This window comes from Haliotis rufescens, unplaced genomic scaffold (assembly GCF_023055435.1).
Source record: "Haliotis rufescens isolate VD_foot unplaced genomic scaffold, xgHalRufe1.0.p SCAF_13, whole genome shotgun sequence".
Lineage (NCBI taxonomy): Eukaryota > Metazoa > Mollusca > Gastropoda > Lepetellida > Haliotidae > Haliotis > Haliotis rufescens.
The window spans coordinates 20,282,358-20,300,297 of record NW_025963813.1 but is presented as its reverse complement, the minus strand read 5'-3'; the positions used below and the strand labels follow the sequence as shown (position 1 = coordinate 20,300,297).

Sequence of the window (17,940 nt, the reverse complement as noted above, 5' to 3'; positions counted from 1 at the left end):
TGAAGGACCGCATAGTCTTATGCTGTATATTTGAAATTCAAATGCTATATGGTAGATTCCCTGGAAATATGGAAGGTACATTACACGTGTTAAGGAAAATGGTACTAGTGGGGTTGACTTTATTTTGTGTTAATAATGTGCATGGTTTTGAACGTCCATACTCGTTGCGAATGATACAATTTCCAAAAAGTGTTCAACAGTGTTGACAGAAATGTTACTGAAGACCGTCAAGAAGAGACGTTTATGAACATACCAAGATTTAGATGGAAAAATCACATTAGTGTTATTTTCAATGCTGAGATGTTTGATTTGCTGTCTGCCTTTAGCCTTGATCAGTGTTCTCAGTTGTTAACAGCGAACGTCGATCTCGCTGTCAATTACCGAGACATTACAAACCTGCGCTTCGGCATGTGGCTGTATGGTGTGACTAGGCAAGTGACCTACAAGTTAAGCATTGCAATGCTACACGTTATGACCAAGCTGTATGGTGTGACGAGGCAAGTTGTATACAAGTTAATCATTGCAATGCTACACGGGATGACCAAGCTGTATGGTGTGACGAGGCAAGTGGTATACAAGTTAATCATTGCAATGCTACACGGGATGACCAAGCTGTATGGTGTGACGAGACATGTGGCCTACATGTTAATCATTGCAATGCTACACGGGATGACCAAGCTGTATGGTGTGACGAGGCAAGTGAACAATTTAACGAGAAGTGGGGATATTAACGAATTATCTCAAATTGCAAATTAGGAAACAGTTATAGAAGGCTATGCAGTGAGGAGAAAACTGATCGTGAAGAAATAACAATAAACGAACTCATACCAAACAGCGATGGAAATAACAGTAATGACTTACTAATTCTGGTACTTCTGCTGAAAACTGTGTCCCTATCATCAATAGAAAATACATAGTAATTGTGAAGCCTGCTGAAATATACTGCCAAGTTGTGTATTTGATTGAAATGCAGCACGTTAACATGGAGAAAACTGTACTTATAATACATATGAGCTGTTAAAGGTGTACCAGCCATCCTTCGGCTCAGGTACATTCAGCCAACCCCGTACGTGGTCCCCTATGATGTTTACAAACCAGAACGCGGTCCGACGACTTTTCATTTCTCAACATATCTCATTATATGGCTGCTGACTTCAACTGCCTCAGACTCAAAGGAGTTACTTCCCTTCCCTATCATTTTCGAAGCTGAAAGCCATCTTCTTAATATAACTGACACAAACATAACTGTACAGCAATCGAATGTGACTAGTTTAATCTCATGGTTAGGCGTAAAGCTGATGGATACTTATGTACGCAGATTGCGTTGCTGACATCACAGCGAACACAATGTACAGGAAGTTACTCACGATCCCAGCATGGAATATGTTTAACAAAACAGACAATACTTGATTTGTTTCACACTTTATTTGAAAAGTGTATATTTATTATCTAAATGGACATGAATCGTTTCATTCACAAGTTTGTCTACAGACACTGAAGAGATCTTGTACAATAAATAATAACATCGAACAATATGGGGAATGACGTTTTAAATTGAGCTAATTGTTTGAAATTTGCATAGAGTAATTGATTATAATCATATAATATTTATAATGTCTACTTGAAGCAATGACAAATTAAATACACCACTGGCCATGTGACATCTGTCGTGTGTGACGTATGACAGGGAGATGCAAGAGGAGGCGAGTCTGACGATGCGTACAGCTTCCATGGTGCAGCTGTCAACGATCATCAGTTCCATGTGGAAGTAGTTCCACCCGGAACAAATACTGACAGTGTAAATGTAGCGTGGAAAACTGTTCCTCGTACAACTGTTCCATAGCTACATTCGTCACATGACAGCGGTAATGTGCGGTATCGGTGACACGGACGCTGATTATGTCTTAACGCGTTATCAACTGTCCCCGAATTATTCGAAACCGTAAAAGACCAAGCGAAGTTTGACCACTCATACAAGATAAGCAAAACTCTGAGCTGCTTTCATAGCATTAGCCGAACTTACTGACACTCACACAGGTCTTTTTCAGTTATCTCATTCGAAGGTAATTAAGCAAGTTCTGTTTCTACTTGATCTATTTAAGAAGTCCGATGCACCGTTGATCCCATTGAAAAACTGGAAGTCATGACGTGACGGTTCTAAATTGTCTATAAGGTGAAGTATGTTTCAAACGTCACATTTGTATATCTTTAACAATGAATGTACAATGCAAATGGAAGTAAAATGTCACATGTTCTTGGGAGAGAGAGAGCTTACATAACTACTCTCCAACTATGCGGTGATATTGACGGACACTGTTGAATTACGGATTTCTCGAGTACTGTCGTCTTCTTGTCGACATTTTGACGCTCGCTGGTGTTAGTCTGTCGCATAGCCTCAGTGTAAGTACCAAGCCAGCAACAGGCATATATGTGCCCTTGACGTTAGTCCCTGTACACACTTCTGTCAGAAAGCTCCATGCTGGCATTGCATACTTAACAAGTGATTGGGTGATCTTAAAAAAACACTTTCATTGGATGCTTAGTTGATGACGTCATAGTCCGACTTCATCAAGCTCCCTCGTCATCTGGCATACTGCACACGGTTCACAACATAAAGCTGTCCAAAAATCCTGAAGAATTGAGCCCTGAGAATAGAGAGACAATGTGAGCATGAATTAATGAACATGAGGAGTGAGTGAGGCAGTTACTGACATCACCCTTTTTCTCTTTAACTCACTTCAATACCATAAAACAAAACTTTCCGACAAAACAAAACTGTGACGTGGAGAACCTAAACACATTTCAATCACTCTTCTAAAGCTTGAACCCTTGAAGATCCGGGGTTGAATGGGCCTTCAGCAACCAATGCTCACTTGAAAAGGCTACTATGACATAACTTATCATAAGAGTTGACTAACGAGATCGGGTGGTCAGGTTCACTGACTCGCATGTCATCGTATCCCAACTGCCTAGATCGATGCGCATTATGTCAACCACTGGACTTGATTATTTACAGACCGACGTCAAATAGCTGGAATGTTGCTGAGTGCGGCGTAAGGCGACAAACAAATCCAAAGCTTGATCCCATTCTACAAAGCGAGCTAAGCCGTAAGGTGATCGACACTCCCATACTTCAACATTGGTTTTAATCATCGTAGCGCTAAGATCGCTTTGTGAAAGGGCCCTGGTCATTATTGTTGATTTCAGACAGTGTGTAATTTATTCTGCTTCCGGTTCCGATGTGTATCTGTTTTTATATTTACTGTTTGCATAACTAAGATTGTTTCATTAGACTAGGGGCGGTCGGGTAGCCTAGTGGTTAAAGCGTTCGCTCGTCACGCCGAAGACCCGGGTTCGAATCCCGACATGGGTACAATGTGTGAAGCCCATTTCTGGTGTCCCCCGCCGTGATATTGCTGGAATATTGCTAAAAGCGGCGTAAAACCAAACTCACTCACTCACTCACTCATTAGACTACCGTTGTTGGCGACATAATCTTGGTGCGACCAAGACAGTTTGCTGAGGACTCAGACAATCCCACAGCGCGCGCCGGGGTCGACGCTAAATACAGAAGCACGTGGCGTAAGTCAAGTAGCAGCTACTGAATAGAATACTACGGAAAGCAATATGCACTAGTGCTTACTTTGATGCTGAAGAGCGTTCTGACTTTGACTCTAAGGGCGAAGGCTGCGCAAGGGATGAGTGACATGAAGGGGGTCTCCCCGACCCTGGTGGCGATGATGTACCGGTGATACACCCAGCAGCAGCTCATCATGCAGCCTGCAACAGATCATAGGCTCGTACAGTCTTGTTAGTCAGTAATGTGTTTACGTCGCATTTAGCTATATCCAAGGAATATCACTATTACATTTGGGGAATCCAACCCAGGTCTTCGGCATGTCGGGCCAACCACTCGGGTAGCCCTCCGCCCTTAAATGTGATATTTAGATGCATTGTTATGATATGAGGAACAGCATTTTAATTATTCCACATTTATTTGGTGCTTCGCCATTTTTCACGGGCCAGAAAAGTTCCAAATCCAGAAAAGTGTTTGACGCAGTTCTGTTTGATCAACTGTTTGATGCAGTTCTGACAGCTACTGCTGATACGTGGAAAGGTACACAAACGCTTGGTCTCTGAAAACATAATTTTGATAGAAACAAATAACCCCATTTAAACTGAAAAGGAGCCCCAGGGTGATACAGAACCTGAAGAAAATCTCGACATGCTTCACTTAGGGCTTTTGCATTACAGAACGGGGTGGGCGGAAGGGAAAATAATATGGTTCAGGCACTGAGAGACAGACAAGTGGAAAGGCTGCGTACAGTTCCGTCTGCCTTTGCTGCACTGGCACAGCCCTGACGTCCATTCCCGTTCACTGCAGGAATCGTCCGCGGGCATCAACAACTGGACACGGGTCAGTTTCTTCGGCGTTGGTCGGGGTTGTGACGTCACAATGGAAGTTTGGTCGGGGGTGGTTGGAGTAGCGGTAGACCTCTCGTCCAGATCATTGTCGACTTCAGTCGGGGTTCGACTCTGGTTCCAGGCCTCTGGGGAAGTTCGACCATCCACTGCACACAATAACACCAAAAATAGAAAATTAAACATTTAGTAAAAACTCGATAAAAATAGTTGTTGTAAAGGAATGAGGCCGCAGCTGGGTAAACGTTCACATGATACGAGATAAAGTGACAGAAGTCCAGAGGTCGCGGTCACACACTTCACAACTGTTTATTTGACATCAAGATGAGTATGTCTGATATCTTCCATCAGAATGTAAGATATGTGTTTTTCATGGCTCTCTGGGTGGTAGCAGGGACAGACAGATATCGAGCTTTCATGGTTCCAGCTGGACTAACATTTAGTCTATGAAATCTTATATTACACAAAACCCTTCTTGACTCTAAACATAAAAAAAAATTCCCTATGCTGATTGTAGAATAGAGCTAGCTAGAGCTGGCTAGACTTTTGTATACGTTTTCAAACTGTGTTTTTTTCTCAAAAATTAAATATATTTCACAGTCATGGTGCAGGACTAGGTTCCAGCCAGTGTATGGAGTTCAGGAATATCACCTAAAATGAATATTACCCTAACAATATGATGTGTATGCAATATACGTATTGTGTGAAGACACATATAACATATAACAATGAGGCACTTTCATACTGCATGCATTGGAAGGCAAATGATCCACGACCTGCATACCGGGTGCGGCGGACGTTGACTAATCCCAAGGCAGGTGAGGAGGAGTGAAGACTTGTGCTCCAAGACGCGACCAGGGATGCAGATAACGCTACTGGACAGTTCCGACTAATGGATAACAATGAATCTGCATGCTCAGCTCAAAAGAGATTATTACTGTATTAATTTTGGACAGCACTAAACCTTTAGCATATGGCGTCCTACGGGATGTGCTACCAACCCACACCAGAGGAGTTAAAGCTGTCACTTGTTTGCGAAAAACACTCAAAGCCACCCTCTTGAAAACAGCACGCTACTAACATTCCTTGAGCGTCTTGTACGAAAAGGCACTGGAACTAAGGAAAGTTTAAATATTTTCATTTCAGTGTCATGATTTTGTTTATAAAATCTTAATAACAGACAAATGGACAGACAGGTGTTGCTATTCCAGGGGCGGATTCATGATTTAAAAAAGGAGGGGGTGGGCACTTGTACCTTCAGTGGGGTGGGGTTGTGGGATGGGTGGAAGAGTCCACCCCCAAAATTGAAACACGATATGTAAACTATCATAACGTTTACTTTCACGACCAAATAAACATGTTGTCATGGCAGGTAACATATTTTTGTGAGTTACTGTATTTAACAGAGACGTAACTACTTCTGTGCAACCGTCACCTGGCATGTCGCTTCCCTGTCAGCTGTATTCAACAAATGGCCCCCTCCTTCTCACTGAACTTCCCACAACGACAAGCACCGGCCTTCATCACCCATAAATACCCACGGTGCTAACAGTCATCTGACACCGGCAATACTCTGTAAGTCATCTGAAAATCAACTTGGCCTTTGATCCTTGCCTCAAAGCATTCAGTGTGCTTGTTGCCCAATATTACATGAGAGCGCGGCGGATGCAAGCTTATCGCCGTCTCACGCCATGCTGGGAGTCAAACCCCAACGCTTTTAAAAATTGGGACGAAATAAAAAAAATCTCATCTTCCGAATATTTCGCAGAGAAATGTTAAATTTCGATAAATAATGCGGAAATACATTGTTGCTGAATATCTTTCAGTATACAGATCTGGGGCGACCAAGGATGTTAAAGTCATTATGATTCAGTGTTTATGTATGTTGTTTCAAGTCTTTAAATGGCATTTAGAAGTGATACACACAAAAGAGAAATTGTATGGATGTCAACTTCTCTATTATGAGGAACACAACGTTTCGGAGTATACTTACTCCTTCACTGGGTGAATGAATGCTAGGATACAGAGATGCTAGAGGCTAGGAGGTAAATTAGTACTGATTGGAAATGAGCAATGGACGAATGGAAGCGAGTGCAAATAAAAAACACCTGTTTCTATGGCAACTACATAGATAAGATCTTAAGACGAAGCTATTCACTGTTGTTCTGCGTCATCAACGCGAAACTGCCTCTAGCAAAGAAATAGAACTTATTTTCCCGAGTGTGCACACACTTTCAACATGGTATTTTGTCTGACATTCCGTACTGAGAGCTAAGTCACCGTGCACCTTCTCGCCAACGCGCGTGGTAAAGGCATCACACACACAGATCATGCGTAGTAGAATCTGTTTCAGGAACGCGGAGGTATAAATGTGACAAGGTACTGTTCCAATTTCTTGTACTAGTAATGGACACATAAACATACCGCAGTATGTAACAATATAACACTGCCATTAACAGAAATGAATTGATTAAGCTTTTGTGTGACAGAAAACAATCAATAACACACGCGTGTTCGTACGTTTGCTCACATGTAATTCATTATCTATTTACAAAAAGTGTACATGAACCCCATAACATACCCCAAGACCCCCTTAGCTTAATACTGACCGATTCCGGTTGCCCTGGCGACAGTACTCCAGTTGCTCGGGACGATGACCCAGAAGCACACACATCACTTTGTTAAATGAGAAGTGTCGAACCGGACAAAACGAAACAAATATATTCACCGTTGCTGAAACTACTATTATACCATAGGTCATGGGCTATCATTTGATGATTAAATCCATTTTTGAACTTTAAGAAGGGATGCATGACATTTTATGAAAGATCACATGGCAGACCGAATCAGCTTCACATTGGACACAATCCGACATTTATCATGTGTGTTATGACGCCCCTAAAACAGTCGGGATTCTGTCCAGTTGTACGACATGCAGGATGTGGTTTGATCCCAACACATACCGCTATCCATAAAGTGACACATATCCCCGTGAAGCAGCTCCAAAACCAGCATTGATATAGTGTACAGTGTAATTTAGTATATATTCTGCATGAGGTCATGGTGATGGGCGTTAAACTGATAGCGTACGCTGTTCTGAGTGGTGCTAAGAGATGCAATGACGTCACTGTCCACTACAGTAGCGTCAGGGATCAGTGAATGACGCCTGGTGTTGAGGTAATTTGACATTCTTATTACATACTTATTCACCCGTTCAATAAACTTTAAAGCATTATTATTCGACCAAACATAAAAACCCTATTTTACTATTTACATTGTCATAAATATAGTATATAGTATATAAACTTGCACACTCTGCCTTCTTCATGTCAGGAATCAAACAAGATGATGGACATAAGTCCATAAAATTTAAGTTTACGACACAATTGGGTTTCATTATACTATGATTAAAGTTTGTTTGAAGAAAGAAACATATTGTGCATGTGTTAATCCATGTGAAAATATCTATCATTATATAATTGAATGTAAACTATTAAACAAATAAAAGTATTCCCGCATTTGGATCAGTTATATCATGAAATGTGCATTTTCTTCAGTGGCAATGCAGATACATAATTATACACAAACGAACACATTTGCAAAGAAGAAGACTCAACTTCATTCCAGATACTTTATAAGAGAGCATGATGAAAAGATAATATCATACAGGGCATACAGGATAGTTAAAAATGAAATAAAATAAGAACCCTATCTCAGTTACTGTGAAATAAGAAAATATCGAGAGCAGTTTTCTAGGCTAGGATTAAGTAACCGTAAATTAAATATTGAACGTGGAAGACATACAAAGCCACCAACCCCACTACATCAGAGGCTATGCTCTACATGTTCAACCATTGATGATGAAACACACCACATACTTCACTGCACCAAACACACTCAAGACATATACTCTTTGGAAAAGTATCCACACAAAATGTAAATGTCCACAGTCATGAAAACAAATTATTTCACTACATCCTCTAAAATATTGAAGCCATCAATATCAGTTGCATTTGTTTTCATGTATATCACTTCAAGCAATAAATACCCCTTGATCGTAATGAACCGATGACATTTATGTATAATATCATCAAACATGTATGTATGTCTGTATATATGTATATATGAATCATAATGTTTTGTCATTTTAAAAAAATGCACCTGTCCCGTAATGGAATGTTTCTGCAATAAATCGAATCTTATCTTATCTTACCAGTATGTAAATAGTACTGGTTTTACTGACAGAGCATTCGTGTATTTCTTTTGTTGTTGACACGTTTCGTCATCTCTAATAAACACACATCTTAATAACATCTTCATTAAAGTATTAAACTGATACAACCGATTGTCGTATTATCTTTCTGAATATGGACGGCTTGCCAACTCAACATTCTTTCTTCTTAACCCCAAATCAGGCCGTTCTGTGGTGCCGCTAAGTGCAGGCGACGACAGGCCCGAGGCAGTGCCAGCACACACACAGCTGTCCAATATACCATACCATATTTGTGTTAATGTCAAAACACACATCATATGAACGAGGCGAAACACACATGGGTGCGAAATGTTGGCCCCTCTCCCTGTGGTAGAATCACTGAGAACGGTGCGTGTGTACATCCTGCCCCATCACCGCATAGAAATACACGTCCGCTGTCGGCAGGGGGCACGCACTGAACCACTAGTGAGAAGAATATTTGTCTTACCACTCATTTCTTGTATAAATTCCTCAAATTACGGATCCAACTTTTGATGTACAATTCCTTTAAGCGTCCTGCTTTAGAACCTTTTGTCTGCGGTTAGTTACTGGTCAGAACCCTCTCATAAGGCTAGCGTTGTGGTAGAGGGTAAATTAGGTGAAGTACTTGATACTGCCACAGTTTCGAAGCTTCACGCACACTAAAATCGTCTCAATTACTTTGGCCCAGTTCAGAACATACCAGCAACCGGAAGGAGAGTCTGCGATTGCCTCGCACGTGAGCGCGTGCGCCAGCCATTGGGTACACCTCAGTACACAAGAGAAGGCTGGTATGTATTGCACCCCGGTGTGTGAAAATGTTCCTCTGTAGGTTGGTCGGGCGTTAATGAGGGAGGTGTTATGTTCTCAAACAAGACTCGTCACAGTAGCCGCGGTGCTTATCTTTGAACTATTTTATCTATCCGACATATTTGGATGGTTCCCATTTATCAAGATTGTCCGCTAACGCCGCTCAGATGTTGCTGTACATAATGATGTACTTGGTTGTCATGAATGAAAGACCCCAGTTGGTTCTAGTAGGGCGGCCCTCCACCAAAGAGGAATGTCAGTGTTTTGGGTGCCTTATACCCATATTCGTATTTATGTTTCCATTATCTTGTCACCGAATGTTGCTAAACTTAAATCTAGGCAGATAAAGACCGTGTTAGAAGTTGCATACAATATCTTATAATATCTGTTTTGAGGAATGAAGACGATTGAAGGCATTTAGGTTGCTGGCTACTCTCTTCTCTCTCTCTCCCAACCCGCCCACCCCTCCCCTCACTGCAGTCTTCTGAAAATGAAGAGAGTCTCTGAGCTCCTTGTTTTCACATTTCACTGACAACATTTAGCAGCTGTTTTTTTTGTAAGGATTATCATTTCAGAGAGTCTAAAGACACGATGCCATCTTGCAAAAAGACCGTTATTATACCACACATGAATTTGAAACACGTTACACAGAGTGAGCAGTAGTCCAAACCGATTAAAACCTGTTCCTGTGACATAAAGTACGGGGGAAATGCGTTGTTGGTCCCCTACTCTACTAATGTTCTCTTATAAAGTGGCACAAGGCAGACATAATATTCGAACTGATGATCTCAGATACTTATACTGTTTCAGTGCTTTACATTACTTACGCGGCGATGCAACATTGCTGTTTCGTATTTACAAGCAAAGCACAGCATACGTGCGATATGTCAGACATTTCTGGAATCTGGAACATATGTCTGATTCCACCTTCCCCACGTGGTTGTCTGTTGCTAGTCTGTCTGCCCCCCCGGCGGCCCACAAATGTGTTTTCCCATGTGTTCATAATTACCCTGCAATGCAATATGACAGTGTTGCGGAATTGCCCTATTTCAATGTAGTTTTGTTCTGTATATAAACGTATCGTGTTACTCGTGATCAAAGAATTCCATTATCTTAAAGTTTTCTTCTAACATGTAGAATTTGTGTTGTGAAGTACAGCAGCCAGCACCGGTGTGACAGATATACAAGATATTCCAGTAGGTGAATGGGAAGATCACTTTAAGTCTCTGAATAATTCTGTTTCGGATTCACTAAAAACTCTTAATATTTTTTAATATCCACTATTATTAATCTTTTGAATGATATTAGCATGTGCAAAAGATGTTAACGTGCTCCTTTTTCAAACTTTACGCTCTCCTTTGTCAACACAAACAATGCTGGTGTAATTGCCGAACACGAATTAACTGAAAAAAACCAAATCAACTCGGAATATGTTCTGCGTTTTAAAATGAGGCGTTTGAATGATCGAAATACGATTTATATCTGACAGTGATGTCTTTGCAAGTTCCCTTGAAATTGTTCGTTCAATGTGGACTACCCCTCAGTTTGATTGTATGCTTATAATCCAACAACAGAAACAACGCACATCGAAATACCCGACCACTGAGAGCGTAAAGAAAAGCATATGTATTGACAATTAAATGCACTTATTTGTTTAATCCGGGAAAGGAAATAGTAAATAATTTTGCATGATTTTCAGAAAAATTCGCAAGAAGTCGCAGTGAGGGATTAGAAAAAGATCACTTGTCACCGTCCTACGAATGAACCCTTCAATCTCAATACACTGATGTCGACGCAAAGAAACTACGAAGAAATTTAATCCCTTCTTGTGGACTTTTCCAAAGCTATTGGCTCAAATTGAAAAGATGGTTTAGACATAAATCAATTAATTATGGTTTAAATGGAAATATCTTCAATGTCTTAGTATGCACTCTGAAATTAGCTATTCTGTCAAAAAAAGAAGGGTGTGATTGAATCCATCCCATCATACACAAGAGGATAGCAATGTGTGTGTAGTCCCACACATCTTTATATGAATCACCTCAAAGATTATCTATCCTTCTGTGCCTTTTCAAATCTTCAATTAAATGGTAAAGATGTTGCCTACCTACTATATGCTGGTGATCTTGTATTGTTATCACATTCTACAAAATGTCAATAAACTAGTGTTGACAATCCTTTAATCTTCGGTGATGACAGGAAGTTGAATATTAACCTCAGCAAACCTAAATTGTTGTATTGACTTGTTTTAGTCTTACACATTTTAGGGGTATCACTTCACCGGAATGGATCCCTCAAACAAGCTAACGTGAGAGGAGACGTCAGGCATGGTTTGTTGACTGGCCGAAATAGCTTGACAACAGATACTTAATTACAAGCAGAGTCTTTACTATTAATGTACAGGGCCTATGTGATGCCACCTGCCACATATGAATGTGAAGTACGGGGAGAGCAGATCTCCACTAATACAGGCATACGGAACAAGTTGCTATGTAATAATACCCTTATGAAGATTACAAAGACTCGTCATAAAGTGTCAAGATGAACAAGCAACTTTGAGTGAACAAGGACTATTTCCCCCTTTCGATAAATATCTTCACCACAATGTTTAAAATATTATATCCTGATGAAACAATTTGATAATAGCAAACATGTATATGCTGCTATGACGGAGGAAGTGTCGTTTCAGGGGACCAACTCAAAACGTTCGTGTCAGCATAAAATGACAACGATTATTCATTTTCAGTCTGACAAGAATGGCATGTTAAAACTCAAGATAAATGAATTATTGCACAACACATATATTGACATCTACTATAATGGTACATCGCAATCTACAGCACACGACAAAACACACTTGCTGAGAATTGTGGGAACAAATAGTAGCACATTTATGAAATAATATCTGATGTTAGTTCAGTCAGAAACAAGAACCATGGGTAGGCTTGGATCATATGGCCTCTCAGTGCCCAGCAAGCGGAAACTGTGCCACCCAGGAGAGGCTGGAGATGAACACCACTTCTGCCTAACTGCTCTCTCAACACTACTTTAAGCTTAAGTTATCATTTCCAGCTCATAACTCCAAAAGGAATCACTGTTTTAGAATCCCCACTAAGCCCATCTTGTTCATCCCTCATAGCCCATTCAAAACACAGTATGTTTGAAATGCGGTAAGATCCCTAACTTTGTGGGTTCCAGCACAGTGTCATTACTACACACTCTGACATTGCTTTACTAATTTTGACTACTGTATCATATATTTCTGACTGTTATAATGTATAATGTGTTTAATTTGCTTCTGTACCCCTAGTGGGTGTATGTATATGTACACTCGCATTTATTTTATCATATCTTATACAGGTGCAGAATGTCTGTGGACACAGGAATGGATACAGCTTTAGTTCCTCTGATATGTCTTCTGACAGTCACACGCAACTTCTATCAGTTTCGTTTCGCAACATGGGTTGAAAGATCATGAGCAAGCGAAGACGTACATGGGTATAGCTAGGACACCCAAAACACTGACATTTAAGGGGGGTCAATTTAAGTGTACACACGTTGTTTAACATCACAGCCACTCGCTCAGTGACAGGCCAGTAGACGGTTTAACTCATGTTGAACAACTGCACTGAGAAAGACGGGTATTGTGAAGCGCTCCTACAATCTCCCGTATGACACTGTGAAGGATGTCTGCATCATACAGACACGGGCGGTATTTCGTAAGATTAACATTTCAATAGTTTACTAAAAGGAGCCCAAAGAATCCCATCTTTTCCAGAACTGATGAAATCTGGACTTGCACGAATATTGTGGACTTGCTTGGGTATTTTCGGAATTTCTGATTTTGGGATCTTGTTTGGCTTATTTGATGAACTAATACTGGATCAGAGTTTTAGAGAGAGTTAGATAATGTTTACATATCCATAACCTCTTTGTCACTGTGAGCGGGCATGTGTCTGTGCTGTTGTCTTACCCACTGAGTGAAGACAGGTGTTGATATACACAATCGGTAGGTCAGAAAGGTGGCGTCAAGGCTGACCTCGTTTTATTCGCTTTGACTGGATAACCGTCATAATTCCGATTTGATTCTAACTGAAAGGTGACATTGCTCTTCGTTTGAAGCCGTTTAAACTTTCGAGATTTTTTATTGTTTTTTTTTTCAGTATAGGGTAGTTCAATTAACATGGACGTTCTTGGCAATCAACGGTAAGGATAACATACCAAAAAGACATTATGTAAATTCTGCTGATAGTTTAGGAAACCGAAACATGTCTAATGCTCAGCGGGGATATCGTCGGAATGTATTTATAAATGAGAGACCTCCACTAACCCAGCGTTGACTTGTGGTATGTCAGCTTCAGGCAGTATATAGAAGTATAGTATATTACTCTTTTATGGAATCTAGACAGGGATTCCAACTCACGAAGAGCAACATGTCTGCATGAATATAATTAATGACATCATTTGTGTAAGTTATCCCCTGTCGTCACAAGTTGTCGACTATAGTGTGTATTGGGTAGATGAGAGAAGTCCCTTGTGTTAACAATCATACCTTTTAAGAGGTATTAACTATGCATGTTATTACTATGTATGACCACACACAAGATGGACCAAACACCGTGCCCTTCGTTATAATTTTAATACAGTTCCTCGTGAACTACAAGATGCTGATTTGGATATAAATTGATCATTAACAAACCTACACGGCATGAAGTCATTCAGCGGTTTCATTATTGAATGGTTACAGTCACCCCACCAGCATGTCTGTGCCTTGGTGTCCGATGCCTGGAGCCGTGAGTTTAGCCCGCTCGAGCTGGAAGAGCTCCGGCATCAGATGGAGCCAGAAGGAGACACGTTTAGCCTGCAGGTGATGCTCCAGGGTCATGTTGGTGGTGAAGGAGATGTAGGCTTCATCCTGGACGTCAAACTGTTTCCATGTACCACCCAGGGGAAGCTGCACGGCTGAACTGGGATTTCTACAACCAAACCACCCCCTGTATACCAGGATATATCCGCTGTCATAATATATCACTGGTAAGATTCTTGTTAAGTTGATTATTTATCGCCGAATTTATTACCGGAGTCAATGAATTACATTTTCGATTGATACCATTATCTTTTGCCGAATATTGAGAAAGCTTGACATTTTCTGAAAGAACCCGGTAATACAAACATGTCTAAAATACCAGTGATAAGATATTATTGATGACAGCTGTGAGTGATGTCCCTTCTGCAGAATCACATCATGGCTTACATGCCTTGTGTGGGTTTTGTCTGAAATATTAACCTCAAGCTTCGCAAATATTTTGTTCGCCATGTCCGTCCTATATTTAAATACTCTAGGGATTCCTAAACAGAGGAGTTCAGTATTCCTGACACATTTCTGTCAACACTTAACTCCACGAAAAAGTCATTCCGAAACATCTTGCTGGACTCCCTATTTCAGAAATCGATGTAAAATGTTTAGCCCTTGTCAGTATTGACTGGCTACTAAATTGTCACTGCGTGTGAAACGGGAAGAGAGTTTGTATATTATCAGTTTGAAATATATTTTAGGAAATAAATGTGAACAAATAATTAAAGGATCAATCAATGTGTAACTAGTGCATAACTGTGTGTAATTCTTCATGTACCTACCCGGTTTTAGCAAACGCCGTCAGGAAGTTTACAAATGTGTTTGACAGGGTCTGTTCATCCTTTGTGATGGGTCCGAAAAGTCCGAAGAGGGATACTGATGTTGAACTGAGGCCAAACATATATGGAAGGTCGAATGCATGGTACATTCCCTGTGTGCCACTTCCTGCAGAGAATGATGGGTAATGATTGAAATAGTAGAAATAGGTTTTGCCCCTCCCGCCATGTTTTCTGTTGTCGGAGTGTCGCCGGGCATACGCGACTGCAGGGGCGACGAATGAGACATCACCGTAAGTGTGGAGAACATCATTGATATCGAGGGTTTTCTGGTTCTCTGTTCGCGGTGACGTGTACTCGTATGATATGACGGCAGCCAAAATGGCGTCATACTGTCCATAAGTTGACTTTAAGATGTTGGGAATGAGTGTTTTGTCATAGACGTATGTGGAATTCAGTGTTTCAGCAGTGGACGTGTTATCACGAGCATCAGAAGATCTAGCGTTCTCAAGCAGTAGCCCGCCCTCGTTGTTATTGACACCAACCAATGCGTCCATGTCATAAAACCCAAGATCTGTGAGGTACGTTACGTTCTGGATCAAGGTAGCAGGATCTCCTCGCATGAAATTTCCATCAACAACAGGCCCCGAGTCCATGGGATCCGTCGCTTTGAGAAGAACACCAGCAGGTAGGCCTCTTAGACAGGCAACGGTCTGCTTGTCTGTCGCCATCCCAGAACAATTCACGGCTGAGGAAATTTGGTCAAGCTTCTCTCTATATTTTTTGTCATTCGCCCAATATGCTGTGGCAGCTCCACTCTGCATTATAGCTCTTTTGAACAGTCCCTTGGACACAGGAGACAGGGTATGGAGAGACACGCTAGCTGACCCCGCAGATTCCCCGACAATGGTGACACTGTCAGGATCTCCTCCAAATGATCCAATATTTTTCTGAACCCATTCCAATGCCAGAACCTGGTCCAGTAACCCAAAGTTACCCGGAGCTTCAGCGTTGCCTGTGGAGAGGAATCCAAACACACCCAGTCTGTACTGGACAACCACAACGATGACGTCCTCCTCTGTCACCAGCTTCCACGGTTCATACAGTGGAGCACCGCCTGTCTTAAACGATCCACCATGGATCCAAACCATAACAGACTTTCCAGAACCTCCGGGTGTTGGTACATGGACGCCTAACGTCAGACAGTCCTCGCTCGAAGGAATAGTCAAAATGCCGAGGCCAAAACCTTGCTGACTACAAACCGGGCCATACTGTGTGGCCTGCCAGACTTCTGTAACACCTGGATGTGGACTCGGCGGTCGGAACCGAAGTTTTCCAGTTGGAGGGAGAGCATATGGTATGGCATAATAGGCGTTGTACGTCTTACCGGTCGGTGAGGTTTGGGTGACTCCTTGAATCTTACCCCAGGGGCTTGAAATAAGAGGAGCAGCCTCTGCATAACATAGTAAGAGGAGAAGATATAGAATACACTGTGTCATTCCCGAGATACTTGTACGACACACACCTGAATGGTACCGCTCTCTGCTGATAACCTATCAGTACCGGTGACGTTTCTTATCTTTCTCTAAAAACAGAATGTGCTCAATCATAGTTCAGCGGACTATGTATCTAGGGGAGGAGTATTCGCATAGTAGTCGGACTAATTGTGTGCACGATCCGCTCGTGAAATACACTTGTGAAACACTCGTTTCAATAAGACTTCTACAAGTCTCTTATCCAGAACCTGCAACAAACGTTTCGTAAAATGCCCAAGCAAGTCTACAATACTTTGGCCAGATTATGTTAAATAGCAATAACAATACTTCTTTCATTTCAGATAATAGACGTAACATATTCAGCCTTTATGTAAAAACTGACTCCAACGGGTGAGCTCATTACACTGCTAACCTTCACAGAGCGAGGTCCGTACGTAGGAAGGTTCACACCCCAAGGAATGTTTCGTTATAACACTGTTACATAAAGTGCGAGTGACCTAAGTGAGAGATAACATGGACGTATGTATGCTCAAATGCCTTTCAGTCCCCAGTAACTATATTTGTAGATTTAACAAATTTCATAAAAAGGTGATCATTTCTGTTCAGAATGACTCCACAAATTATTTATATTGTATGTCATTGTACTGGCTTCAATAAACGCAACGGGGGAGTAATTTTAAGTGTTGCCACTAGTGGAATAAGTTTTGTTGACGTTTTGGCACTAAGTCCCAGTGCGGTATCCTTTGATTTGGAAGCCTATTAATGCCACAGAAAGTACCATCTACGTAGGTGAAAGTATCATCTACATAGATACCCCTCTCACCTTATAACGAACTACGGTTATTACGAACAAAAATTAGTGGTCCCTTTGAGTTCGTCACAACCGTATTAAAGAGAGTGGAGCACAAAATGTTCTATACTATATTCTAAACTATACTCAACAACAAAAGTTCCTGTGACACCAATATTTTAGTGTATTTTTCAAACAAGTAAAGTTTGGTTTTCAATATTGTAGACACGTATGGAATCAAGTCACAAAAAAGCAACTGCTACAGAAAAGCATGCATTCCATGCAAAAGCTGACTTTTATGCAAGCCCCATGCATTTCACTACCCAAGAATGGGTATAAAAACATGTGGGTTAACGGGATTCCATGTGCATTGTTTAGCATCGAGCTGACAACAACCACTCACAAAAACAACAAAATGACGCAATTATTCAACATTACGAAATGCCACTCCTGTCCGAAAATGAGTGTCTCCGAGGCATTGGCAGGGACGAAGCAGGATCGAGTCAACGTGATGTTGCAAGACAATTTAACGTCCACAGAAACACCATTTGGTGTTTATG

At 41.2% G+C, this 17,940-nt stretch overlaps 2 protein-coding genes and 1 long non-coding RNA gene across 4 annotated transcripts; 1 reads left to right on the top strand and 2 right to left on the bottom strand.

Moving 5' to 3' along the window:
• Window positions 1-1,410: 1,410 nt before the first annotated feature.
• On the bottom strand, window positions 1,411-9,402 carry LOC124132274 (cornifelin homolog). Of its 2 annotated transcripts, none has more exons than XM_046496122.2 (4): window positions 9,123-9,402; window positions 4,326-4,571; window positions 3,644-3,780; window positions 1,411-2,645 (listed from the first exon to the last, which is right to left on the bottom strand). In XM_046496122.2, the coding sequence occupies exons 1-4, from the start codon at window positions 9,127-9,129 to the stop codon at window positions 2,553-2,555; spliced, it is 483 nt and encodes a 160-aa protein (XP_046352078.1). In that variant the 5' UTR covers window positions 9,130-9,402; the 3' UTR covers window positions 1,411-2,552. The 2 variants fall into 2 exon arrangements, with proteins under 2 accessions (XP_046352078.1, XP_046352077.1); XM_046496121.2 differs by lacking the exon at window positions 9,123-9,402 and adding an exon at window positions 7,386-7,493.
• Window positions 7,490-11,664, top strand: LOC124132275. The gene is made up of 3 exons (XR_006860778.1): window positions 7,490-7,599; window positions 9,350-9,444; window positions 11,163-11,664. It is a non-coding gene; the product is annotated as an uncharacterized LOC124132275 (long non-coding RNA).
• Window positions 11,665-14,087: 2,423 nt separating this feature from the next.
• Window positions 14,088-16,656, bottom strand: LOC124129759 (cholinesterase 2-like). The gene is made up of 2 exons (XM_046493160.2): window positions 15,101-16,656; window positions 14,088-14,439 (listed from the first exon to the last, which is right to left on the bottom strand). Exons 1-2 carry the CDS (start codon window positions 16,591-16,593, stop codon window positions 14,211-14,213), a joined length of 1,722 nt encoding a protein of 573 aa, XP_046349116.1. The 5' UTR covers window positions 16,594-16,656; the 3' UTR covers window positions 14,088-14,210.
• Window positions 16,657-17,940: the final 1,284 nt, after the last annotated feature.